At 39.5% G+C, this 27,651-nt stretch overlaps 1 protein-coding gene across 7 annotated transcripts; it reads left to right on the top strand.

Annotated features, from left to right (window-relative positions):
• Window positions 1–27,572, top strand: KMT5B (lysine methyltransferase 5B). Of its 7 annotated transcripts, none has more exons than XM_002199488.7 (10): window positions 1–516; window positions 7,224–7,460; window positions 8,090–8,237; window positions 17,385–17,550; window positions 18,511–18,620; window positions 20,375–20,541; window positions 21,191–21,210; window positions 21,365–21,501; window positions 23,238–23,434; window positions 24,770–27,572. In XM_002199488.7, the coding sequence occupies exons 2-10, from the start codon at window positions 7,307–7,309 to the stop codon at window positions 26,230–26,232; spliced, it is 2,562 nt and encodes an 853-aa protein (XP_002199524.5). In that variant the 5' UTR covers window positions 1–516; window positions 7,224–7,306; the 3' UTR covers window positions 26,233–27,572. The 7 variants fall into 7 exon arrangements, with proteins under 7 accessions (XP_002199524.5, XP_012429723.5, XP_072785925.1 ...); XM_012574269.5 differs by having other exon boundaries at window positions 3–516; window positions 23,238–23,425; XM_072929824.1 differs by having other exon boundaries at window positions 396–516; window positions 7,221–7,460.
• The last annotated feature ends 79 nt before the right edge of the window (window positions 27,573–27,651 follow it).

Here is a 27,651-nt window from a genome sequence, read left to right as displayed (position 1 = left end):
GGCTCCGCCGGGAGGAACAAGAAGAAACTTCGGGGCGCGGCGGCCAGCGCGGCGCTCGCCGGGCTTGGCAGGGCGGCGGAACGAGGGCTCCCCGCAGGGAAAGGGAAGAAGGACGAGGAAGCGGCGGCCGGTCCGCGCCGCCACCCCGCGGGGTCTCTGCGGGGGAGCCCGGGGGACTCTTTCTCGCGGGGTGCGGCGGAGGGATCTCCAGGCGGCTCTCCCCGCCGCCTCCCCCCTGCGTCGCTCGCCCCTCGGCGCCGCCATCTTGGATTTTAATCCGCCATTTTTTTTCCTCCCCCCACTTGGAATTATTTTTTATCACTATCGCCGCTTTTTTTTTTTCTCCCCCCTGCCTTAATTTTCCTCCCCATTCCGCCCCTCCCTGGCTTGGTCTTCACTTTTCCCCCTTCAGCTTCCTCCCTTCCCCCTCCCCCCCCCACCCTTGCCTTTGATGATTCATTTTCCCCCAGTGGCAGCGGGGGCAGCGCCGGCGGCGGGGGACCCCAGCGCGCGGCGGTGAGTTTGGGTCTCTGGGGAGGGTCTGTGCGTGCACTGTGGGGTAGGGGAGGCGCCGGGGCCCTGAGGGGGCTGCGCCCCTGCGGGCAGGGGTGTCGCGAGGAGCCGCGCTCGGGGTCCGGCAGCGTGCGGGGCCGCCGCGGGCAGGGCGGGGGCGGCTCTCGGGGCTCTGTCAGCGGCGGGCGCCGCGGGGACCCGCGGGCGGAGGGGCGGCCGCGGGCGGGGCCGGGCCCCGGGCCGGGGGCGGCGGGGGCCGCGCGGGGCCGGGGCGTGCGGCGGCGCCGGCGCGCGGAGAACGCCAGGGGGCGGCCGCGGGCGCGGGGGCGGCGCCGCCCGGCCGGACCCGGTCCCGCTCCCCTTTCCGCCGGGCCGGCCCTGCGCTCTGCGCCCGGAGTCTCAGCCGGTTCCAGCAGTTCAGCGTCTGGGTCGGTGCTTTTAGTGACCCTCTCGATCTTGCCTCGGTTTGATGGAATGGCCGGACTAGTTGCCTTGGGGTGTTTTTTTGGTGTGTTTTTTTGGTTAGGGTTGTTTTTTGTGATTTTTCATCGGGGGATACATGCCATTAGGGAAGGAGTAAAAGGCACGTATTTGTCCAACATCTGTATGTGAAACTTTAAAGTGAAGTTACCTTTAAGACGTTACTGTCGGAAACGCGAAAACCGGTGAGTGAGAGGGAGAGTGCGTGGTGTTTTGTCAGGGTGTGTCACAGGCAGTGAGAACCTGAAGTGTAGAACTTTGTGGAGTTTCTGGTGCGTTAAATTCAACACGTCTCAGGACAAGACGATAATCTTAAATTGTGCCAGGTGAGGTTTAGGTTGGACATCGAGAAGAATTTCTTCACAGAAGGGGTGATTAGACATTGGAATGGGCTGCTCAGGGAGGTGGTGGAGTCACCGTCCCTGGAGGTGTTTAAGGAAAGAATGGACTTGATAATTAGTGCCGTGGACTAATTGAAAGGGTGGTGTTTAGTCACAGATTGGACTCGATGATCTCAGAGGTCTTTCTCAACCTGTTTGATTCTGTGATACGAGATGGCAATATGATCAGTGTTTCTTAGTGTAGCTATAAATACCTACTGGCAGGTTTTTATCAATGAGGATAAAATGTATTGTAGGATAAGTTCTCACGGAGCCATGCCTTGTTTCCATAATCTGACCATTATAACTACATATGTAGCTGCTTCAATTTTCTTAATACTGAACTTTTCTCTTCAGTTCTCTGCTTTCTTCCTTGCAAGTAACAATATGGGAGGAAATCAAAGCTTACTTGGTTGAAAAGTTGGATGTTACTGTTTCTTTGTCAGGCTGTTTTCTTATTAGCACCAGATAGACACAGACATCTCTGCTTTATACCCACTGGAGTTCACAAACTGGAAATTCAGACTTATTTAAAGCAATAGCTTAATGTATTGCATATAAAATGAATGAGTGGGATGATGAATCCTTGTATACTCAGTAACAGGACAGATTAGGGCTCTTGAATGCTTTTTCTGCTCTGTTAGCACTATCCTATTCCAGGACTACACTTCCCAGTATGCTCTTCACTGCAAACAGCACATGCTTTGAGGCCCAAGTCTGTTGCCCAAGTCAGCATGGTACGTGTAAGGTGTGATACCCTTGTGCCAAACCAGAGCTGTGGTTTGAAGATGCAAGGAAGTCCCAGCTTAAGTACTTAAGTACCCCTGACCTTGTGTGTTCCCCCTGCCCCAGAACATCCACTCTTGGTTCAAGCCAGGTTCAGATTTGTCTGGTGACTCCCCTGATTCAGTGACCGAATTATTCGGGTCACTTTGCTCTGCATTTGTTTTGTTGGCACAGAGGGAGGATGGCATGGATGAGGGCATTAGCAGTTGTGGGGCAGAAACACTACTTTTGGAGTTACACTTGTTTGGAGTCTTCATTGAACTGTTTGACCCAGCATGGTGGGGCTGCCGCAAACTGAACCTGTGTAAGTCACATAGCTGCATACACCCGGAGCTAATTTGGGTTATGGAGAAGTCCACGGATCACTGGAATTGGTGGAAATGTTTGTGTGACTTGGCAAGTGGGAGGAAGGAGGGTCTCCCTCTCCTGGAAGCAGCTGAGCTTTTATATTATCTCTGTGACTACTGAACACTGGAGTTGTTGCAGTGACTTGGGGGAATCACACAGGCTTTGGGGTGTTGTGCTCAGGCTCACCCTGAGAGAGCCCCCAGTGGAGGACATGGCAGGGCAGAGGAGGAGGAGCTGGAGCTGCTGTATAATTTGGTCTTTGAAACTCATTTTGTGCTGGTAGTGGATTGCTTCTGTGGCTGGATTAGTATCCAAATTGACACACAAAAATCGTGTGGCTGCTCAAGAAAAAAGGGGAATGTACAGGCCGAGCTGTTGGTGAGAGACTGGAGCCTGGGTTTGGGTCAGTTTTGGATCCAGGTGTGCTCTCCCAAACTCCATCCTGGGGCTGCAGTTCTGCAACAGTCTGGACTGACCTGAGTTGGTTTTGATACAGTCTTACAGCCTCCCCATGCCACTATTAATCTGTGTCTTGTTCTGCACTGAGCTTATTCTCAGCACTAACTAGCTGAAAAGAAACACTCAAAAACATTTTGTGGGGGTCCAGTTTACTGAACCTCCAGATTCAGCAGTCTCAAGTCTTCTCAACAAGACTTGATTGTTCTGAATAGCTCCTTAAAGCTGTGCAAGTTTTCCTTCAGCTGTGATTTTGATCAGTCTTTTTTATTCTGGTGATCCCATAGGAAAACTAGTTGCACAGTTTTGCTCTGCTCCCCAAATTCCATGGTCTGTTTACTTTTTGTAGGGTTATCAGTAATGAAACCTTTGTCTTTTCTCTCTGATTTGTCCAGAAGAGCTGAGGCTGGGGTTTTGTTGGGGTTTTTTTTTGTGTCTTATATTTGCTTTAGGTCACTGTATTGTTGAGGAAAACTTTCTTGGAGCTATTCTTAATTAAAAAAAAAAAAAAAAAAAGGCAAGCCAAAATGTAGGTGTTTGAGTTCTTAAAAATAATTCTTTAAAAAATCCATAAACTATATTTTAAAGGAGGTCCGTTGCTTGTCTGTACTAATTGTTTGTGCTTCAGTTGTTGAATGGTGCTTCTGAATGTTATTGACATGCAAATAATGCTCGGAAAGTGTTAATAGGTTTAATAAATTTAGAACCAAGTAAATGAAACTTGAGTTTTCATTTTTAGGTTTTTAAGAGTACTGTTGCAATGAAATGCCCGATACCTTAGTGAAAGCTACCAAATGTAATTGAGCTGTATTTTGGTATTTGAGGAAATGTGCCTGTCAAATTACAATAATAGAATTGCTAAAGGCAGTGGGATTTAAAGAGTAGTGATGTTACTAATAAAGGCTAAAAGCAGCATTGTGGTCATTTATATTGAAATACAAAAGGTCCCTTGGAAACTTTAATTATGCTGGTAAACTTCACAGTTGTAGGTAAACCTCAAGTCCTTAGTGGTCCAGGTGTAGTGTTAGATTTTGATGGCAGAACTCTGTAGGAAGAGTTTTGAAGTATGTGGTGGTGTAAGTATATTCGAGTGTTTTATTGAATGGGAAGGTAGTATTCATCTCTGCCTTTTCTCCCTCAGTTCCTAAAGAACTTGTCAGTATGAATCTGATGTAGAAAGCAGTGAGAACAAATCACATCAGAAGATATATTAAATACCACATGTTGATGGTTAGTGGTGTAGCTCTTGCTTCTTTCAGGTTTTCTGTTGGCATTATCTGCTGAGATGTTCATGGGAAAAGGAATCCTCACTGTTTCTGACTTTTGGTACCATGTCTGGAAAGCTGGCTTTGGGTACTGGGAGAAGGAGTCAGAGTCACAGAATGGATCAGGTTGGAAGGGACCTCAGTGGGTCCTCTGGCCCAACCTCCCTGCTCAGGCAGGGCCAACCCAGAGCATGTGGCACAGCACTGTGTCCAGACAGATCCTGAATATCTCCAGTGAGGGAGACTCCACACCTTCTCTGGGCAGCCTGTTCCAGTGCTCAGTCACCCACACAGTAAAGTTCTTCCTCATATTCAGGTGGAACTTCTGTGCGTCTGTTTCTGCCCATTGCCTCTTGTCTTATGGAATAGTGGTCCGAAGAGGCACACTTGCAGTCTTCAAGTTTGTCATTTGGCTGATACTGGAAAATAGAGGCAGCAGTAGACTGAGACAAAGATTTTCTTGCTCATGAGGCTGATGAGCCCAAACAAACAATGTTTTTTTACCAGAATTTTGCTATGCAGCATTAAATGGCCTGAATTTGCTTGAGGAGGACTTATGCTGCTGTCTGTATCAATCTCTTTTGGAGCAGAGCAAAGTATTTTTTCTAATGTTTAGGATGGTTTGAGTATCATTCTGTGGCCACATTGCTTCTTACCTTTGCAGTTGTACCTTCCTTGTCATTGCTGCTATTGGTTAAGCAGAACCTGTTAGCACAGACAGTACTCACCCTGCCCAAATGGCCCTTGCGAAAGATGGGTTTCCTTCTCCATGCAGAAAACGCCTTTCCTTCAGCCCACTGTGGCTACTGTACCTGGTGATTGTCAGAAAATACCACAGTAAGCATTTCCCCCAGACTGCTGGATACAATACAGGATTCACCTACAGTCGGACTTCTTGGTAATTTCATTCACCTGTACTGTTTTTGAGCTGCAGCACAGCACAGCGTGGACTTCAGTCCTGGTGTACAGACACCAAGACCGAATTTCATGTAAGCTTTTTATGTAGTTTCTGTTCTAATGCTTTTCATTACCAATGTTACAAAAACATGGCAGAATCAGGGTTAGTTGTAGAACCCTGTAAAGTTAATAGGTTGAGAAGTAAGATAAAGTTTGAGAGTGGATTTGTCATTAAGTGTTTATGTCAGAGTCAGTCAGTGGCAGATCTTCACAGAGTTGCTCTTCTGACAGAATTTCAGGTAGGATGCTTAATAAGGAAGTTTAAGGGGGTTGTTCGGTTGTTTTTGAGGTTTGTTGGGTTGGGTTTTTTTTTCAGATGTATGTTATCATAAACTTACATGTGTAGGTTATCAGGCAAGCTCGGTGAAATGCAAAAAAAAGCCTATCCAAGGGTGTTTTGGCAGTACCTTGTAAAAGAGCTGGGTCTACCTATAGTTGAATGAATAGAATTAATCTTGGGGTTAAAGAAAGTCCCTTTTATTACTGGCAGCAAGAAAATTCTTTGTTCACTGAAACAATCTCAATTCTTTTTCTTGATATTGATGTAGTAATTGAGCCAGCTTTTGCTCAGTGTGATTCTGTTACACTTTGTTGATAGTCTTTACTGCCTTTCTGTAACAATTTTAAAAGGTTCTAAAACCTGTCAGTTTCTGGGTGGTAAGTTCTAGTAAGATGCTTTAAGCCAATGCGTATGTTAATATACAACACGCCTGTCTTTACTGTGTTTCCCTAATTTGCCTCAATTTTCTGCATCTTTGTAACTAACTTAATTACTAATCATGTGGCCATAAATATTTCTTTAGATAGTTGGATCACATAGGTGTCTAATAGAAACCTAGTCATTTACTTACTCTTACCTGATAAAAAGCAGAATTTCTACAAAAGACAGAATTTCAAACATCTATTAGTTTATTGTGACTTTCTTCTACCAGATTGAAATGTGTGTTGCAATGGCCTGATACCAGCTGTGAGCAGAGCATTGGTTTTTTTATATAATTACAGTAAAGTGAAAAGGCACAATTTATTTCTTTGTGAGGAAGCAGTAGGGAGGAGGGTGAATTAAAATCAAGAGAATGAATTCCTAATGTGTAAATGCATTTGTAAAATAATTGTGTAAATCAGATCTTATCCTGCAAGTTATACAGAGTGAGACACAACTGTGTACAAAAACATTATTAGCTTTCTTATAATTATGTATGCAAAAGACATTGAGACTTCAGACAAAAACTAGCATTTGCTTTGCTAGACATTTGTGTACTGCAAAATTGCAACTCTACTTGTGACCCCACTTAGTATTGGCATGTTGAACCAAGTGTGTTGTGACTGGTTTGTTCTGTAATATGGAAAAGTAAGACTGGTAGCCTGGGTCCTCCAGGTCATCATTGAGGGTTTCTTGAGCTCTGATTTTTGAATAAAGATGTAACATCTTTCCCCGAACCTCATTCCAAAAATGTCCGTTTTCTGATTAGTTTTTTTTTCTTTTATGCTTCCAAACTCTGCTCATCTTTAGTTCTTGGAGGATGCATGTAAAATGGTCTTTGCTGTAGAGTTCCCAGTAAGTTCTGGGGTTTATGTATTAGGAGACAGAATCTCAATTGGATATGTATTTGAAAATACTCTGGGTCTGGAGTCACACAGCTCTGGGCATGTTTACCCACATGTACATATGCTTCTACAGGTATATTTGTTGGTATAGTCCAGCTCTTAAAAATGAGCTGTCATTAGCAATTTATCAGCTCCAGAATTCTGTCCTTGCTGCTAGATGCCGTTGTAAATTGTAGGACAATACTCCACCTGTTCACATTTCTGTGTACTGGTGCTAATGAACAGCTTTTCTTTCTTCCTGATGCAAATGCGTCTTTCCTCCCACCTTTCCCCACTTTTTCTTTGGAGGGGGTGGGGGTACGAGTGTGTTTCAGTTTTTTTTTTACTACTATTATTATTATTGTTGGGGCATTATTACTATTTTTTGTTAAACTTTGTGTCTTGAAAACAGTTACCCAGTAAGTTCTAATCATGTTTGTTTTACTTCCAGTAGGATTTGGAACTGAATTTATTCATCCACTTCTCCAAGCCTTTTGAAAAGTGACTAAATGCAACTGAGTCAGATTGTCTGTGGGTATGAAGTGGCTGGGAGAATCCAAGAACATGGTAGTGAATGGCCGGAGAAGTGGAAGCAAGTCATCTAATGACCACGCACAGACCAAATTGCAGCATGCAGGAAAGGAGAATCCAAAGACGGGCAAAAATGGAGTTGAGAGAAGATCAAGCAGATGTATGTACATGTTTCTGCTGCTTAGTGCTATGATTTACTTCCTAGTTTGCTAGCCAGGCTTCTGTCTTACCTTAATTCATGAGGGAGGTGTGCAGTCAGCATGGAGCTAACATCAGAAATATTAGTTATGTGGGTATTTTCTGGATGTGTTAACCCCCTTCAGGAATATAGATCACTTCAGATCACATGCTCAAGTAAGAATAACTGGGTGTAAATTAATTTTGAACTGTTGTAATTATAAAATGCATGATTGGCACTAAGTGACAACTAGTATGATTTGAAGTGGATAATGTAATTTGAAGTACTTGCCCAGCTTTCAGTGAATACACTTGTAGAAGTAAGCCCCGTTTTTTAATCAAGTCACTTACATCGATAGCCATTCTGCAGTGGTTTTAAGGAATATGGATTCTTATTTTTGCTGTTGGTCTGGGATGAAGGATTAAATGCAAATTAGTCCTTTATTCAGATGTCCTTTACAGTCCTTTATTCTGCTTCTCCAGGTACATCATCATCTTTTTCAATTGTCCTGTATTTTTTGCCTCCAGCCTGTGTGTCTGTCTGTCCCTAAATGTAGCTGGGCTCTGTAATGTCCCTTAAAAGATATCTAATTTGTGCTCTCTTATTTGCAGGTAGTGGTGCTTCAGGATTTGAGGGACAAAGTCGTTATGTGCCTTCCTCTGGAATGTCTGCCAAGGAACTCTGTGAAAATGATGACCTAGCAACTAGTTTGGTTCTTGATCCCTATTTAGGTTTTCAGACACACAAAATGAATACTAGGTAACTTGTCTTTATTTTTCTAGAAAAGAATTCATCTTCTTAGTTGATGTAAATCAGCAAAACCATGGAATTTTGTGCATGTTGTAACAAAGTGAAAGAATGCAAATTTGTGAGTAGCTTCTGCCTTTAAAAGCGTGTTGCATGTGAGTCTGGAGCTCAGCACTACAAATGCAGCTGCCCACAGTGCTCCATCATAGGGCTTTCCATTAGTCTTGTGTATTTGTGGTGTAGAGCAGGTTGGTAATAGGCATCATTTTCTAGCTTAAACACTTAACTAATTGTAAGTTTGAAACCAGTAGTCATTTGAAATTATTCAAAGGCCGAAGCCGGTGTTTGTTAACTTTTCTGTTTATTCCGTGTGCCTGGATGCTTTATTTCTCCTTCCTTATTCTTTACCATCAGAAGATCTAGCTCCTGAGCACTTCAGTGTTGGTGCTACTCGATCTGAAGTTCTTGCAGACCCCTGCTGAAGGAATTGCTACTCAGACTTGTCTGTGTGGATAAGATAAATGAGTGTGCCAGCTGGAAACTTGCTTCCCAGAGTTGCACCTACTTTTGCACTGTACACATCTGTCTGAATGCTTTGATTGTGAATACTGTGGTCTCAGGGTTTAGCTGTTTGTGCTTCTCCCTCTGTTACCGATGTATCACTGATGATAACTGTGTTCTATAGATCTCTCTTAGGCTTGTCTGCATGCAAGATCTGTATTGATACCTTAATGAGGAAACTGTATGTAAATTACAAGTTTCTAAGGACAGGAATTGTGTGCTTACTACTGTGCAATAATAAGAGCTGGAGTTTCCTGGCAGCACATCATGAGAAACAGACCCTCAGCCCTTCAAACTGTTGCTGTGGCTATTTTTAAAGGACATTTCACCTATGCAGCACAGTCACATGCACACAGTATCAGTTAAGCAAATTGTATGTATGCAGCAAACTGATTGAGTCAATAATGACTGCTAGATGAATTGGTGCTGTCACATTACATAAATAGTTGCTGGTATAGCCTGACAGCATCAGCTGCACATGAAATTGCAGCAGTGTGGTCCTAATAATTGTAAAAACTTAGCCCAAAGAGATCTTTCCTTTTTGCTGGAGAGTGCAACATCCATCTTTAAGAAGGATGTTGGAGTTTTTCCTGTTCCCTCCTTGCTATTGGTTACAGTAACACATTGTCCAGGTATGTATTCTTACAGTTCAGTCAGTTCAGTTTGAAGTGTCTTTGTATTTTCATCAGTTAATCAAGCTAAGAATATACGCTGAAAGGAATTTTTTGTTTTGTTGCATGAACCTGTCTGCAGGTTATGCACAGGTTGTTAGGTCTTACACTTTTTGCTGTGGAAATGATATAGTCGTTGTTTAATGACTACATAGTTGTCATAGTTGGAGAAGCTACTTTTGTGAATGTTGTTTTATGTTGATAGGTTGTCAACTAAAATACTTATTTAATTACTATTTTGAACCAAAAGGCTACACAAAGGCCATCATCATGTATTTCTTACTTTCTCAGACTTGGAGAGCAGTTAGAGGCAGTCTTCAAGGACAGTAGTTAATAATCTTGGAGCACTATGGGAAATACTTAGGTGAGGCTTACATCTCCTATCAGATGTACACCTTCTCCCTCTATCATATTGTCCGATTGAGAAAGTTTCTGATCTTGTAATAATTGAAGTCCAGGCATCAGCATAGTTCTTGATTATGTTTTGGGGGCAGTGATGACACCTCTTTGTTGCTGTGGCTGTGATGCTTAGATTATCCTTTTCCATTTAGTAAACTGTAGTCTTTCTAGAACTCCTTACTGTTATTTTAATGGCTTTGAGGGAAGGTGGGGGGAAAGCAGGTGTGAAAAAACTATACTGCTTCCAAAATGCCAAGTGCCAGTACCCAAATATTACAATGTAGTAGATTGAAGATTTGAAGCTTATGTTTGGGCATCTTCTGCTTCAGTGCCATGGAGTCGTATTAGTTACATAGTTTGTGTATGGAGGTACACTTAAAATAAAACAGCCAGTTATGGTGGCAAGCAAAGATTTCCTGTTCCCTTGTTCTGATGTGTTTGAAGATGCCCTGTGAAAGTGTCTGTGCCACTGTTCTGCTGTGCTGTGTTGGAAACATGTAAGAGGTTTGTATTTTTGCAGCCGATTGTGAGTTGATGATCACTTACTGAAGTTCTTCCCCATACCTTGGAAGCCAGGTCTGTACTTTTGTATGCATGAGTGTCTTCTCTGTGAGCACTTTTTCTACTTAATTCTTCCAGGTGAAGAGTTTGTAAATTTGATTTGTCTAGAGTATTTTGATTAAAGAAAATACCCCTCATAGTAAAGTATCTAGGTTGATATTGAAATTTACTTGTTTTCCATCGTCTTTATATTCAGTTAATGATCTTACAGTAGGATGCTAAGAACATGACTGTTACTTTACTTGCTGGGTTTTTGTGTTTTGGTTTGGAGGTTTTTTCTGATTGTATAAAACTAAAGTCCTGCAGTTTGTGAATGCCCACCATCTTGGGAATAGGGTTGTTGGCTCTGTAAACTGTCAAATCAGGAATGTCTGAAAGAACTGAAGACTGTTTCTTAAAAGCTTACAACTGAATCCCCTACTGTGTTTGTCCAGTGTTCCTCTAAAATGTCTTGTCACTAGGGATTTGAAGGACAGTATAACAATGTAGCCCTGGAAATATCCTCAGTGGCTTTACCCAAAAGTATTTTTTGCATCCACTTGGATTTCCAAGGGAAAGCAGGATGTTTTCACAGCTTCCAACCTTTTTTACAGGCCCAGTTGTCATTATTTCCTCAATTTTGTAGCTCTTATCTCAACAGAAGAGCAGCTTAGCAGTTAATAAAAGAAACCCCATGTCTTAAAAAGTATGTTCTTGTCAAATACTGCTGTTCTTAGAGATTTTGTTGCTTCTTGTACAAATCCTGTTATATCAGCCTTTGTTTGTTGTGGTAAAAACAAAACTCATTTTGCAAGCTACATTTCCTGGGTTGAAGGTTGACAAACACTAGAGATTAAAACTGACACTTGTAAAATGCTAAGTGAGTTCTTGCCTGTCTTGCCATCTCTTATTTTTGGGTGCTTTTCCCTAGGCTGAGCACTGAATCTTAAAGTCATATGCCTTAGTGGCTAATCTGCTCTTCATGCTATCTCGCATACCAAAGTGTTACTGTTTAAACCTTAAGCCAGACTCCAGATCGTGTTGCTGCTGTTAGCAGTCAGTGGTGTTTCCAGGGTCCCTAAAGCACCAGCATCATGCTAGGGAATACTGAGAGCCCTTCCAGTGTGTCTCCAAATCTGCAGGTGGTTTAGGAAGTCAGATATGTTGTGGTCTGTTTGCTGCTTTTAGTGAAGTTACAAACAGGTGTATGGTGTGGGTGGTTTTGTCTGATTACATGGGACTAAAGGACCAAGCTTTAAGAATTTCCATGTTTTTCATTGGAAACATTAAGTGCTCGGGGATGATGTTCAGGAAGCTGCTTCATCCCTTAGAGTCACCACTAGGCAGTAGAGACAAAATGCACAAAACAGTTTCATTGTATTTCAGCCTGTGCTGACTCTCCTCTGCGTTCTTTAGGTAATTTCAGTATAATAATTGAAGGGTTCATTATTCATCTTGAGTGAGGTCTGGAGGCTGAAAAAGTGGTGTGGGTTCTGCTAAATAACATTATGTGGCCATACAGTTCAGCTTCAGTGTTGTAGTGCTATGGAGATACTGGATTAAAGGTATACAACTCTTATCTAGTGATAACCTGTTTCAAAGTGAAGCTTTTACATTCTTCAGACCTCAGTGTCTGTGTACTTTGCAAAATTGTTTTGATTGGCTTTTGCATAAAATCTGATTTTTTCATTTTTTCTAGATTATTTTTACTGATACCTTAATTCAGTAAAGTCCTTTACCTTGCTCCTGATTGTCTTCCTTCCTTGTATATAAATCATACAGTGATTACATTGGAACCAACTGTTTTGCTGTTCTCAAATGTTTTGAATTTAAAAAAAATCACAACCAAAAAAACACCCTAAACAACCATGCCCTGCCCCTCAAACCAACACCACCTTACTTTTACAGTTTTCTTATTTGTACTTTTAGCTTCAACAAAAAGTTTTACATCTTCAAAACATGGAATGGCTTGCATCCATTGGTCATGTTACCTGCTAAATTAAATTTGCCATGTGGAGTGTCAGAATAGGATTAGAGGACAGTGTTAGGTTGTTGATTTGGGGAGTTTCTTGTGTCCCTCATATTTATTTTTTAAAAGTACTTCTTTGCTAAAATGTGAGAATTTTCTTTATTTCTATTCTCAACTATATTGGCGTTTTGACCACACTGGTGTATATTTAGTGTCAGTTCAAGAAATTTAAGTAATGTGGATTACTTTCTTCATTAAAAGTGCTGTTTTGAAAATTTGGCCTTTAAAGAACATTAGTTTTTTTTTTTTTCTGTATGAAAGCACTGGCAATAAATGCTGAACAAGTTGATCATAACTTGTATAACTAGCTTTGAGGAAAAAATACACTACAGGGTTGGGCAGGGAGGAAGCCAAAATGTATGTTAATTAATTAAGTTTATGCTTATTTTAAATAGATGATTTTCAACTCTTGTTCTCCTGTCTTGAATGCATAACAGGCTTGTAGTTTCAGCTTTTGTGCTAAATCTCTGGTACTAGGTGAGCATAAACTTGCTGTTTTCCAGAGCAGCTTAAATAGAAGTACCATCCAGACAAGGGGCCTGTTATTAAAAGGCTAATGGGTTGATTTGGTTTTGATAAATTCACTCTTCTTGCTGTTCCCTAGTCAGAAGTTAAGAAACAAGGTTTGGAAGTAAAACTCTTTATCATGCACTGGTTTGCTGTGTGGAGTTCCATACTGGATCTCTTGCAGGATCAATTTATCCTTTTTGTTCAAACTCACTGCTCTCAGTGACTGAGACTGAGCAAGGTACTGTGCTTCTGAACTTACCAGAAACTCTCCTTTAACTTCCTTTATAGGCAAGCATCTCACTGACCTTTGGCTTTATACCTTGGAGTTCCAAGAGTCTTTAAGTACTCCTGAGGTAAGAGAAACTGGAGAGAGAAAGAGCTTTGCTTCCCCAAGCCATTTTCCTACGTCTTCCTTGTTGAGACCATGTCAGTTTGCCCTTAGTTAGGATGAGATCATCTTCTATCTGATTTTGAAACTGTAGTAGCCACACCTTTATCAGATCTTGTTGACTAGGAAGAAAAAAAAAGTATTTTCTAGGGAAGTGTGAAAAGTTTCTGTTCTGCAGGTTGTCAGGAAGAAGGGCTGATACTATTTCTTTAAAGATCCTGTTGTATCTGAGGTTTTCATTCTTTGCTCACTTCTAACACCTGAGTGTCTTGCAGCAATCTTCCTGTCCCATGAGACCTGAGCTGTGAAGCTGCTTGTAGAATCTGTGCCTGTGAGCACATTCAAACACCAATGTGTCTTGTTTCGTTTCGATGATAGAATTAATAAGCATACTGTTCAGAGGAGGAAACCAAAAGTCTGGATAAACAATTCTGATTTTAATTGCCTTTTTTTTTTCAGAGACTGGGTTGGCTGGTTTGTTCTGTTGGTTTCCTTGTGCTCTATCTCTCTTCTTTGAACTAGTTACTTGTTTTACTGATACTTAAAAGCTAGTTTCTTTGGTTCGTTTTATATGTATACATTTAGCTGAGGGGCCTTTTCGGGCTCACTTCATGGTGGAGCTCAGAAACAGTGTGTAGATTCTTCCAGCAGATGTGTAGGTTTTTGGGGTTTTTTTTGATGTCGTGTAAATGTGGAAGCCATGTAACACGAAAATGGTAGTAGGCAAGGTTGCTTCTCAAAATCAATTAGCATTTTGGTTGCAAAAAAATAATGAATAAACTAATTAATTTTACTCCTGGGACAAGTGAAGTATCTATCAGCAGACCCAAATTCTTAAGGAACATTGGACTTCTAGGCTTTCTTGTCTTCTTCAGTGTCTCAAATGAGAAGGTACTTTTTAAAGTATATATGGAGATTCACCTGTGAAAGACTAAAGCTTTCATGAGGAGTCTGGACTGTAGTATTCTGAATTTGCTTATAAACTTCATATGCTCTCAGTGCAATTTACATGTGCTGTTGAACTGTGAACAGCCCTCTAACTCAGGCTCAGGGTGCACAGTGTCATTCTGTTTCATCTGATTTGGAAGCCTTGGAGTGAAGTGTTGAACAAAATGTTGTTTTCCAGCATCTTTTTATGCACTTGTGGATACTTCTTGCTTGTTTGGCTTCCTGTTTGTCTTTTTCATTATCTCTGTCTTGTCACAATGTAAGAACAACATTTTGATAGAGTTGCTGCAGAGAGTCCTTAGTATTAATTTTTGAGCCTCTGGGTGTAGAGTCACGTTCTTTGAAAAACCCAGTTCCCATTTGGAATGCTGTCATGCAGTCCAGCATTCATCTGACCTTGTAATGTCTTGGGAGTTTTACAATCTCTTCATCCCTTTCTTGTTTCCAGCCATCTTTTTGGTCCTTGAAGGGCTTAGGCATACATTAACTATTTTACTTTGTGTGAATGGTGTTACAAATGTTTCTGCTAATCACTTAAATGAATTCCACCAGCAGTGTGGTGCCTGAGACAAGAATCCATAGAGACACCTGCTGAATGTGATCCATGGAGGTATGCCAGTGACTTTCAAGGGCTGGGGCGAGGTTCCAAGATACCTAAGGTCAGGTAGACATCGAGTCAGCCTCTGAGAATAATGTGTTGTGAAACACCTAAAATACGTGCACTTGGGGCTGTAGAATGTGCTTTGAATTGCCAGAAAATGTAGGGTTCTTTTTCTGTAGGTCTTGAGAGCTGCTGTTAAGCTTAGCATCTTCCATCCTTTTTTATCTGTATTTCTTTTCCACACTGGTGGTTCAGTTGGAATACTGCTTTCTTAGTATTTGAAGCCTTTTGATGATAAATAAGTATGATGATGTCTATCAGCACATATATTGCCTGTCTTGGGTGTTAATGCAATTTTGCTTATGATGGCTTTTCTACCTATCTGTGCTCCTGCAGGTCACTTAGCTAAAAAATTGTGTACTTCAACATGTAAATACAGTGTAGGGGAGAGGGCAGTCACAAACGTAGCCCAGCAAAAACAGACATAGCTGAAGACCAATTATTATCTGGAAATCCTGTGGGTTTTTCCCTCATGTGATGTTTGCAGAAAGAGGTCTAAGCAACATATTACCGTTACTCATTTGTGCAAATTGGTGAGCTCTCTAGATCTCCTTGTGTAAGTTCAGTTAGCTCCTTGCTGAGAAAGTTGTTTCTGGTTGAAACTGAAAGTGAATGCCAAGTCCTTTTCTGAAACTAGTCAGGTTCAGTTTAGACTCTGTGATTTTAGATTCCCTTCATGCAGAGGAAATTCTGTGATTTATGACTATCAAATCTGGGCAAAGTCTTTCTGGTTTTGGGAGAGCAGAGATATTTTTATGTGTGACTGGCAAGTTGAGGAAGACTTTGGTGTGCTGTAGAACAAAAATAATGGTTATGTCATCTGTAGTGTGAGAGGAGTTTGCTTGCATGATAAGGTCTCTTATTAGGTAGTTAGCTTTTTGGGATGACAATGCAAGTATATTCTTTAATAAAGAACTTGATTTGAAACTTTGTGGCATGGTGTGTGCTACAGTTGTAAGCAGGCAACTGTTTCTTGACTGATTCCTGCTGTCATGTTCAATGTCATATCCCAGCCAGAAGAGAAGTGAACCTGATGTCTACTCAGAACTCCTTACTGTCCTATGTCCTCTGAAAGCCCACAGGTTTATGCTGATAAATTTTGCTGGATTCAAAAAGGTGTAAAAGGGTGCTTAGTTATTATGTCACAAGGAAGTTTTTCAGATGGAGACTTGAGAAATTTATAAAAGCAGTAGCATGAAACGCTGATAACCTGCTGAAAGTGATTCTGCTCTTAGGAGATCTGTCTTCATTGTATCAGGTGCATAAATACAGCATCTTCCTTCTAAGGAAGGAAATTGAATCCTCATGGTTGTTGCTTATTTCTGATTAAACTTTTAGTATTTTATGAAGTGAAACAAAATCAGGAGGTAACACTTTTTTGTTTCCTTTATACAAGTTGCATGGAAGAGGCAAATCTTACGTGGTCATTTAAAATAAGTTACTTGCAACATTCAGCATTCTAAGGTGATAATAAGCCAGTTCATATGAAGATTTAAAAAACAGAGTATCAGTGAGGAAGTTGAGGTTTACTTCCATCAACTTCAAGAATTTCCCTCCGACACCTTGTTTACTTTTGTAGTGAAATACAGATTTCATTTGGCAAGTAAGAGGAAATAAAATCAGAATAGTAATGCACTTCCAGCAACAAGTAACAGGACTTACTCTTACACATGTGCTCAAAAGTTCTTAGTTTGTTTAGCACTTCTGTCATACCGTCTGTAAGCAGAACAGATGTAAAAAGAGCTGCAGAAAATTTTCTCATGATCCTAGGAAATTTTTAGCTTTGTGAAGAGTCCCCTGGGGTGTGGCATGCATTTAAAAATACCCCCACCCCACCTCTGCTGCAAAGCAGAGCATATATGGGTATGAGCTCAGTCAAAGGCAATGTATAGGGATTTGGCAAAATCTCTTAAGTGCTGCTTTCTCTCGGTGGTTTTGCAGCTCCAAAGTGGAGCTTCCACTTCTGGCAGTCATGCAGGTTTTTTTTTTCTGTTACTTTTTCCCACTGAAGATATGAAGGGTAGTTTTTCTTAAATCTAAAGCTTTGAGAAGAAGGCAGAATTATCTGCTAATGTACAGATGTTTGTTTTCATATTTACATGCCCAAGAGTTCCTGTCTGGGGGGGAAAAAAATTCTTACAATTGCACTAACTTTTGGAACCTTAATCTTCCACAGATATAGCATCTGCTATGTGTTAGTATTTGTAGGTACTTCTTGTGTTGTCATTAAGAGCTGTATTTTATATGGATGCACATGTTAAGTTTGCAATCCGCATAAACCCATGTAGTGAATTTATCAGTATAAAAAGGCTTTGGATTTGGCAAAAGTTGGTCAGTGTCTTTATGCAGGAAGTTAAACATTTCTATGGGTAGCAAAGAACTGTGTGCTGTAACTGAGGAAGAATTGAAAATGACTGACGGTGGACTGGAATAGCTTTATTTTTTATTTCAGATTTCGACCTATTAAAGGAAGGCAAGAAGAACTCAAAGAGGTGATTGAACGTTTTAAGAAAGATGAGCACTTAGAAAAAGCCTTCAAGTCCTTGACGTCAGGTGACTGGGCCCGGCACTATTTTCTTAACAAGAACAAAATGCAGGAAAGGTTGTTCAAGGAACATGTAGGTGTATTTGTAATTAATGTGCTTTTTCAGATGGGTGAAAGGCAAAGAAAACGTAAAAATTTCTTAAGAATGTAGCAATAGTAAAGCAATTGACTACTCTGTTATATGTTGTTTTACTGGTTTTTAAGAGACACTTCCTTTGTTTTTTAAAGCCTAACTAGACACGCCCTTTCTTTTTTTTTTTCTTGTAAACTTGCATTGCCTTTTATTAATAGAGTGTAAAAAGGAAGGGGTTTTTTTCCTCTTCATCATTTGTTTGTATTGTGGTTTGTTTGGGGGGGGGGGGTGTTTCTTTTGGGTTTTTTTTTTACTAACAACTATTGTAATTCAAATTGGGTGACAAAGGAAGATAAGGGAAAAGGGAGTAGCCTTGTTACCTCAAAATGCCCCAGTTGTTATGGGTATGGGGGCTATACCCATAAGGATTGTTCCTCCTCCACTTCCCAGGCCCCAAATCCATTTTGTATGTAGCATCACAGTTTTTGATTCTCAAAGTTCAAAGCCAAAAAAATCATAATACTGTTTACTTAAAAAAAAAAAGATGCTTCTTCAGGAATTAACCTATTGTTTCCAGCTACAACCAAAAAGAATGTGGCCTACTTTAAAATGACCAAATCTAGTAATGCAAGAAAGAGTTAGCAGAAGAAGTTCTGCTTTGTTAGAGTGATTTCACTAGTTGGACCAATTTTGTATCACTCCAGGTATCTTTAATTTTCTTAAACTCTTTGGATAATCATAGTACCTGTGTGAGGAGTCCTGCAAGTCACTGTGAAGAAATAAGATCAACATAATATGGATATCTTAAATGTATAGAAACGCATTTAGGCAGATAGCATCCTGCTTCAGTATCCATGTTGTGTGTGGTTTTGTACTGTTCACTTCCATTATTTATATAAGAAGTTCCTCACTGCTTCCATTTTGTCTGTAATAGACAAGTACTGCGTTTTTTCATTGCAGGTATTTATTTATTTACGAATGTTTGCAACTGACAGTGGGTTTGAGATACTGCCTTGTAATCGGTATTCTTCTGAGCAAAATGGAGCCAAAATTGTTGCAACAAAAGAATGGTAAGAAGTACAGTTTACTGTTGTGTTCTGTTTCTTTCAATTATTTGAAAGAATCTATAAAATTATATTTAAAAGTGTGGTTTAGAATTAAAACTGCAACCAGTGAAATGGCTATTTGTATTGTTACTTGAAAATTTAATTTTCTCTCTGTTTTTGCTAAGTACAAGATCCATGCCTCTGGAAGGTAGTCCTTTGTATGTTTGGATTTATGCATATAGTCTTCATTATACTTTTTTTTTTTTAATCTTGTTTTCAGTCAGAGAATTGTTTTTCTCTACTCAGGAGTGGTTAGACTTCCATAAGAAACATGACATTATGGCAGATTTTTTATACAGAAAATAACTGTGGGGAAATGAGGTTTTTTCCTTTTTTTAAACGGGTGTTGTTTGTGTATTTTGATTGTGCAAGATGAATCTCTCCTGGAAGCACAAGGCTGGAACCCCAGTGTGCCCCATCTCATTTTGGCACATCTGAGTTTCATTAGAAGCATGTGTGTGACAGCACCAGCAGATTTTAGCTCAATTCAGATTTTAAAATCACTTCAAATGTAGACACCAATTGTATGAGCTTTGTTTTGTGGCAGTACCCATTCATACCAGCACACCTGAGGTGAGGAAATGAGGTTTTGTTCACATTGGAATTGAGTGGCCAGACACCCTGCTAATGGCAACACAACCTCCACGTGTTGTAGAGGAAGCTTTAAATACATTGAGGACAATTTCCAGCTCTTCATGACCAGAGCTGAGAGTTCCACAATCCTGATACAACCCAAAAAATACTGATTGGGTTTTGGGGTTTTTTGGGTTGATTTGTTTGGGGTTGTTTTTGTTGTTGCTGTTGTTTGAATTCACCCCTTGGCCGATTCTTTGGGGTAGAAGCTTTGCATGTGGTTGTGTTGAAGATTGATTAACTTTTCGTACTCAAAATCTAGAGTAGCCTGAGAAGTGAGCAAGACAGGAGGGCTGCATCTTAACCCTGCTGATACCTGGAAACATATCAGGACTCCAAACTAGAGATTAGAGTTCTAAGCACTCTCTGTCAAAGGAGAAATTTGCTCTTAAAAGGTTTCGCTTTTAGTTCGTGTCCTTCATATACCTTTAGTATCTCCATGGTCATCTCTGTCAGAGTAATGTGGAATGGCCACTCTGAAGAGCAGTGGAAACAACGCCCACGCAAGAAAATGGAAATTCTGTGCTCCTACTAGGCTGAGCATTCAGTGCCTCTGCACTGCTCTAGTCATGATGGCACATGGGCTGTCTGCACACAAAGTTTTTGTGGTTTTGTTGATTTTTTTAAGTGTCATTCCCCCTCCTCATTCAAGGACCAGCTTCACGCTGAAGAACTAGTCATGAGTGAGGAAAACATCTTGCTTGAATTCCAGCCTTTGTTGGAGTCACTTCTGGGCCTCATTAAAAAGCTGTGGAGCTCTAAGCATTTTCATTTTGCTGGGTTTTCCTGGTCACAGGATGAAGTTTAGGAAACACAAGCAAGAGCAGCTGGAGGAAGTCAAAATTTCTCAAGTGGTGATGGGGAGGGAGTGTACACAAATGAAAAGATCTTGCTTTTGGTTTTAACAATTGCAGAAACTGAAGTAATCAACTCTTGCAAGCAGCCTCAGGAAATTGTAGAAACAATGGTTGTAATTGTTTCTGATGTCAGATTTGATGTAATTGATTCTATAATAACTTTCTGTGAAATTATTTTGTAATTTTGGCACATGTAGTCTTATTTCTGTTAATCTTTTTACATTAAAGGAAACGAAATGATAAAATAGAATTACTTGTGGGCTGTATTGCTGAACTATCAGAAATGGAAGAAAACATGCTGCTGAGACATGGAGAAAATGACTTCAGTGTCATGTATTCCACACGAAAAAACTGTGCACAACTATGGCTTGGTCCTGCTGCATTTATCAATCATGGTGAGTAGTAAGTATAGGAAGCATGTGGAAGAGCATGAGAAATTCAGAAGTGTTGTATGTGAGCCAAACAGCACAAGAACTTGGAGAAAAATGTCTGAATCTGGAATAGTATATTAATGTAGGACAAAATCATATTGGGATTTTCCCAGCCAGAGCTAATCATCTGTGAAACTCAGAGAAGGCGCTAGGAAGCGATGCTGTTTTCCTTGAAAGAGACTTTGGAACTAGCAGCTAAATTAGTGGAGCATATTTTGGGTTACCTTGAATTCCTTATGAACTCAGTTGACAGTAACACCTTCACTAGGTGAACTTCTTATGGCTCTTTAACATTTTGCAGAAGCTTAGCTGATTGTGTTGCATTTGTGTACCAAAGGAAGAGCAGGTAGGATTGAAGATGAAACTGTTTACCGTAAAGAGGAGGGAAACTGGACATTTGTGATAGCATAGGCAAGAGCTCAGAAATGCAGCTATACCAAAGCAGGAGTCTTTTGATGTATGGCTTTGTGCATTACTAACTTAATTCCCAGTATTTAGTTGAGATTCTGCAGTCTTTGAAGTCAAAGTGAATCCTTACTTTAGATATCTACAACTATTCATGTTTCAGGTCTTATCCACAGTTAATTGACTTTATCTTTTGGACCTTTTTCAGATTGCAGACCTAACTGTAAGGTAAGCAAGAAATTATAAATAAAGTACCCCACTTCTTATTTCTTTGTCCTTCCAACTTTTCTTCCCCAATTATTTTACTTTTATTTCTTACTCAGATATTGTGCCACCTTAATGATTAACCTTTTTTTCCCCTTCCTGTCATCTGCTTCTCCAGTTCGTATCAACAGGCAGAGATACAGCATGTGTGAAAGCTCTAAGAGATATTGAACCTGGAGAAGAAATCTCTTGCTACTACGGAGATGGGTTTTTTGGAGAAAATAATGAATACTGCGAATGTTACACCTGTGAAAGGTATGCATTGATGTAGATGGCTTTCAAATGGAATTGGGCATATTCATTATCTATTTTGTGAAACTGAAAGTCCTTTATTATGAGTAATCAGATTTTTGGACACAAAATTATTGCTTCCTACCTGCTTACTATAATGATTTTTTGTGTTGTTACAGAATGGTGATGATTCCTGAGAACTCTGTGTTCTCTTAATCTGTTGATTCTCCATTCTGGAGATTAGCCAAAAATGAGACAGAAAAAAATGGGTGTAGATTCTTTAAAATATTTGTACCGAATAAAGTAGAATTGGAAGGAAAAGCAGTTGCAGCTTCTACAAGACCATTGTGAACTGACCCCCAACTTTTGCTCTTCTTTGCATTTGATAAAGCAAATTCCATTAGTGTTTTATTTGTGGACCTGAAGTTCTCTTCTGCTGGGAATGGGCAAAGTAGTTTTTCACCCAGTGTTGTTAGAGCTTGGGGGTTTGTGTATTTGTAATTATCTACTGGTTTGGACTGTATTTGTTTCTCTCTGTCCCTCATTCCATATTTGTTTTTCACATGTGCTGTCCCAACCTGGTTTCTTCACATGATCTGAAAGAATTCCATAGTTGATTTTTGCCATGTTGAAACTTCTCACTGTGGGCAGGGAGGCTCAGCATCATCTGAGAGAGCTTCACTCAGTTGCAAGAGGAGCTGCACAGAACTCACTGTTCTGTTTGATCTAACTGTAGGAGGAAAAACCCTATAAAGGACAAAATACTGCTCATATTGAGAAATAGCTTAGTGCACCTGCATATAAATAGTTTAATAATCCTACTTTCATTTTTATTGGCTACTTTGGTCACTAACAAATCTTGAAATTAAAGAGAAAACACTCTAGCACGGACCTCCAAGCTCATGTGATGTTAGATCATTCCAAGTGAAGGATGCAATCTCAGGCTATCTTGAGAGCTGCTAGTAAAAAATGTACTTCCGTCCTGTAGACTGTGAAGTGTTGAATAAATAGATACCAGAATTGTTCTTGCCTTGTGACATGGAGCAATGTGGGGTTTTTCTCAAGTTCTTTTGATCATTGATTTCAGTGTAATATGGGCATACTTTCTTTTTCAGGACAAACTAGTTTTCTGTGTCTGAACGTTTTCATTAACTTGTTGGTTTTGCATTTTAAGTACATAAAAGTGTTACTTTTTAAAGCTAATGTTTGGGTCATTCTAGCTTTAGGAATCTACTTTTCAATTACAAAGCGTAGAGGCAAGTCAAATAGATAGTATTTTATTTTGGGAGGAGTTAGTGAGGACTCACTTTTGTGCTTTTTTCAAGACTGATAAGGCAACAGTCACTTTGTATACCACAAAAAATTAATAATTAAGTGTCTCGATTTTAACTATGCTGTAAAGAGTGTTAATTTGCAGTGTTAAAATGCTGGGATCTAAGGATCTGTGGGTATGTTTGGAGCAGTGGTGGATTTGGCGCAATACAATTTCTTTCAAGCCTCCACCAGGAAGATTTGCATCTCTCTACATGTGTCCATGTACTCTTCCTAGGCGATCCTGCTGTTCTTGCTGGCCAGCTGAGACATTTAGGCACCCAGGATGACAGGTAGAGGACAAAACAGCCCACAAAATAGTAACAAGTTCTGTGGCTATTGGTATTGTTGATCCAGATACACCTGGGATCCAAACTACTGCATATGAAACAAAGCTCTAAGTTTACATTAAGATTTCTTAATACCTTGTGTCCTCTTTTTATTTGTAGACGTGGAACTGGTGCTTTTAAATCAAGAGTGGGATTGCCAGCACCTACTCCTGTGATTAACAGTAAATATGGACTGAGAGAAACAGACAAACGATTGAACAGACTTAAAAAGTTGGGTGACAGCAGCAAGAATTCAGACAGCCAGTCCGTCAGTTCTAACACTGATGCAGATACCACTCAGGAAAAAGGTAATGCAAGTAAGTAAGGAGAAGAGCTTAGAGTCATTAAAGGCTTCACAAAAACATGGAAAACTTTCACATGATGGAATTCCTCTCTAAGTGTTGAAATGCTTCTCACATACTGGTCATTAAAACTTAATTTATTCAGGAATCTGAAGGTAATTTAAACAGCAAATTCATGGGTTTCCACAAGTGTTTGAAGAACAATAGGTGGTATGTTCTTCTTTTGTTTTCCCTTTTTTAATATCAAAAGCAAATATTTATAAACATGTCAGTTAAAGTCCTGCCAATAATTTCTGTATTTCAAAATACAATAAACTACCACAGGCAATAGTAGGGTTTAGGAAAAAAAAATTACATAGTTTGAATTCTTAGTAAAAGAATTTTTAAATAAATAATCTTAGTAGATATTATTAAACAAATAGTTGTTTCCTTTAGAGGTCTTTTAAATTGCGCAGTTCTCTTTCCACATCCAGAATTGATTGTTCAGACACCTCTTGTGCAGTGAAAGTGCACAGTTAGTAATTTCAGAAGAAATTGGAAGGCATTTTTGTTTGTAATCTTCCTGCAACACTTCTCTCCATGGAGTAGGGAGTATGATTTATTTGCTTTCCTCACTTCCCCATCTCCACCAACCTCAGTATGGGCAAAATACAAATGATTTAAACTTTGATTTAACTGGTAAACAGATTTGGAGCTATGTAAAATACTGTGGTTCCATCTGTCTCCTGTTTGCTGCTGTGATAGTAAAAAAATGAAACCCGAGAAAACATAAGAACCCAAACAACCAATGAAAAAAAAACCTTAAAAAATGTCCCCAAATCTTTTTATGATTTCTAATTACCAGTATTTAGAGTTGCACCTCTGTTAAGCAGACAAAACTCCTTTGCTTGCCACAGTAGGCAGTAGTTTCACCTGAAGCTGAAACCATTGCATTAGATAAAGGTGTTTGGGGTTTTTTGTTCCTTCTCCATGAAAAAAATCCTGGAGATAATACTAGATCATGCTGACAGTCAGATTTTACTGGAATAATACTCAGCAAAAGCTGTGAATAATGTCAAATAGATTTTTTTTTTTTACTTGGTAGAAGAAGAAATTAAGTGAAAACACAGCTTAGTATACTGAGGGTAGTAGGGGGAAGTGTATCTAGAAATGTTGATGTACTTGTGGCCTGTTTGGCAATTCCTTTCATGTGTTGAGTTGCAAGTTAAGCAGTCTCATTCCTTACTACATACTGTCTTGTCTCATGGATTAGTTTGAGGTGCCTCAAATAAATGAAATAACTGCAGTATTTGGGAGTGGGAAATTCAAGATATAGTAGTGTCATAACAAAACTGCTTTTTTCTTTTTCAGCTAACAGAAAATCTTCAATTGGTGTAAAAAAGAACAGCAAAAATAGAACATTAACCAGACAGTCTATATCAAGAATTCCAGCATCATCAAACTCTACCTCATCTAAACTAACTCATATAAATAATTCCAGGGTACCAAAGAGACTGAAAAAGCCTGCAAAGCCTTTACTTTCAAAGATAAAGTTGAGAAATCAGTGCAAAAGGCCAGAGCAAAAGAATGCTTCTCGAAAGCTTGAAATGGGAAATTTAGTTCTCAAAGAGCCTAAAGTAGTTTTGTATAAAAACTTGCCCATTAAAAAGGATAAAGAATTGGAGGGACCAGTCAAAGTTGCAGTCTCTAGCGGATGCTTGACGAGGCATGCAGCAAGAGAACATAAACTGAATTCTGTGAAAGGTGCTTATGAGCATGGTGGTATTGCACCCTGCACATACATCACGAGGAGGTCAATGAGAACAAGGATGAGTTTGAAGGAGACCTCTGACACAAAGCTTGAACCAAATACATTGGATAGCTATCAGAGTAACTTGACTGGAACACAATCGGACATTGCAGAGCAGCAGTCTCGTGCACTAAACAACAATGTGGCTCATGGACCATCACATAAAGGAGAGGGTCGGTGCCAGAAAAGTGATGCAGGCACATCAAAAAAGAAATCTCGACAAGGAAAGCTTGTGAAACCATCTTCAAAGACAGAGGAAAGTGATACTATGCACAACACGCCTGTGAAGGATGAAGTACCAGATCTGATTAGTTCTCATTCAGAACTTGAAGAGAGGAATAATGTGGTGGACGCACCTGTTGGCTTTAAAGACTGTGTCCCTGGATCTGGTGGCTGCTCTGTAACAACTGACAATTTTAAAGCAAAAGACAGCTTTAGAACTGCAAAAAGTAAAAAGAAAAGACGAATCACGAGGTATGATGCACAACTTATCCTCGAAAATAGCTCTGGGATCCCTAAATTGACTCTTCGTAGGCGCCATGATAGCAGTAGCAAGGCAAATGATCAAGAGAGCGATGGAATGAATTCTTCAAAAATAAGCATAAAATTAAGTAAAGACCATGAAAAAGATAATAATTTATATGTAGCAAAGCTAAATAATGGGTTTAACTCAGGATCAGGCAATAGTTCAACAAAATTAAAAATACAGCTGAAACGAGAGGACGAAAACAGAGGGGCATACTCGGAGGACCTTCATGAAAATGGTGTGTGTTGTAGTGAAACTCTCTCCCTTTTGGAGTCAAGAATGGAAGTAGATGATTATGGTCACTATGAAGAGGAAACAGCAGATGAATCTTCATCAGAAGAGGATGATGAAGAGGAAGATGACTATGATGATGAATTTGATGACTTTATTCCTCTTCCTCCAGCGAAGAGATTAAGGCTTATTGTTGGCAAGGATTCAATAGATATTGATATTTCTTCCAGGAGGAGAGAAGATCAGTCTCTAAGGCTCAATGCATAAGCTTATAGGTCTTAAACTGACCTGTATGTCATTTCTAAAAAAAAAAAAAAATTAAAAAAAAAATAATAGAAAACCCAACAAAAATTCCATTTGATTATTCCTCAACTAAAGAACTTTCTGAAAAACTTAGTGGCAGCACTTCTTTATTCACCTATCAGCGTAATATTGTAGAAAGTGTACAGCATACTGACTCTTCTTAAGTCTGATTTGTGCAGATTTTTATTGTACTTTTTAATAGCCTTCTTATGTGCAATTCCGAGTTAGAGGTAATGCTCTGTTGTAAAATAAAGGCTCAAGCAAAGTTACGAAATTGCATCAGATCTTTCCATGCAGGACAATGAGAATACAGTGTGGCTACAGAGTTATTTTTGATCAGTAGGAGCGTTAGTTTGCTCTTACCATATTTGACTAAACAATTTACAAAATCATAGTAGCAGCATATTAAGGTTTTCTAGTATATGTTAACATCACCAGCAATGATCTACAGCTTTCCAATTTATTTGCTAGATGGTTTTTCCTCCTTGAAGTTTGTCAGTTTTAACACTGTATGCTGTCCCAGACGTACTGTTTGTGGCCTTTGTTATAGTAGCAAACCGTTGGTTGGAAGTCAAATTTATTTCTTTAAAAAAAGAGAAAAAAATATGAAAAGGTGTTGACAATTTGCTGACTTTTTAGTACATTATATGTACAAGGGTAGCAGTATGCAGAATAAAGTTTGGATATGGTGTATTTATTGCTTGTTACGTAAATTAAACACCTTGTATTTAACACTTTTCAATACTTTTAGATAAAATTGTTCTTTGCAAGAATGATTGGTGCTTATTTTTTCAAGAATTTGCTGTGAAATAATGTGATTACGACGGGCAACATTTATCCAATGAACTGCGGCTATCCTAAATTGGTTCTTCATATTTTTCTGTTGCACTTGTAAAATGCTACAAGGAATTTAAAGAAAAATCTATTCACTTTAACTTATGATAGTTTTATCAAATTAAAAACAACTAAGTCACAGCTTTTGTTCTGTGGTAACCTAAGAATTGTTTGTCTTTTAAGAACCAGTTGTAAAAGAATGAAAAAATATGTATATGTTGTAAATATTTGTGTGTTGTGAGAAATTTTGTCATAAGAAATTGAGATAACTTGCCAGAAAGGTTTTTAAGTTTAGAAATACATCCATGCCAATAAAATAGGAAACTGTAAACCTAGTTTTAAACTCTGCATCAGTTGGAGTTCTTCGCTCATACATAATTCACTTAATACTTCAGAGTCTGCTTTATAACAATGAAGAGCATCAGGGCGATCTTTGGCTCTTTGGTTTTTAATAAAAGAATGTTAGGAAACTTCTGGGCACAATGGATTGTTTGTATGTATGAATCAGCTTTCTAAGCCATTTTTTCAAACGGGTCTGAAACATCAGAG

This window comes from Taeniopygia guttata, chromosome 5 (genome assembly GCF_048771995.1).
Source record: "Taeniopygia guttata chromosome 5, bTaeGut7.mat, whole genome shotgun sequence".
In the NCBI taxonomy this organism is placed as follows: Eukaryota; Metazoa; Chordata; class Aves; order Passeriformes; family Estrildidae; genus Taeniopygia; species Taeniopygia guttata.
The sequence above is the reverse complement of the archived record's forward strand: the minus strand, read 5'-3'. Positions and strand labels throughout refer to the sequence as shown.

Bases quoted from the DNA above. Each gene is read 5' to 3' on its own strand.
- KMT5B (XM_002199488.7), top strand. From the start codon at position 7,307: ATGAAGTGGCTGGGAGAATCCAAGAACATGGTAGTGAATGGCCGGAGA. The intron at 17,551-18,510 runs GTAGGTGTATTT...TTTTCATTGCAG, and splicing joins AAAGGTTGTTCAAGGAACAT to GTATTTATTTATTTACGAAT. The intron at 21,502-23,237 runs GTATGCATTGAT...TTTTATTTGTAG, and splicing joins GAATGTTACACCTGTGAAAG to ACGTGGAACTGGTGCTTTTA.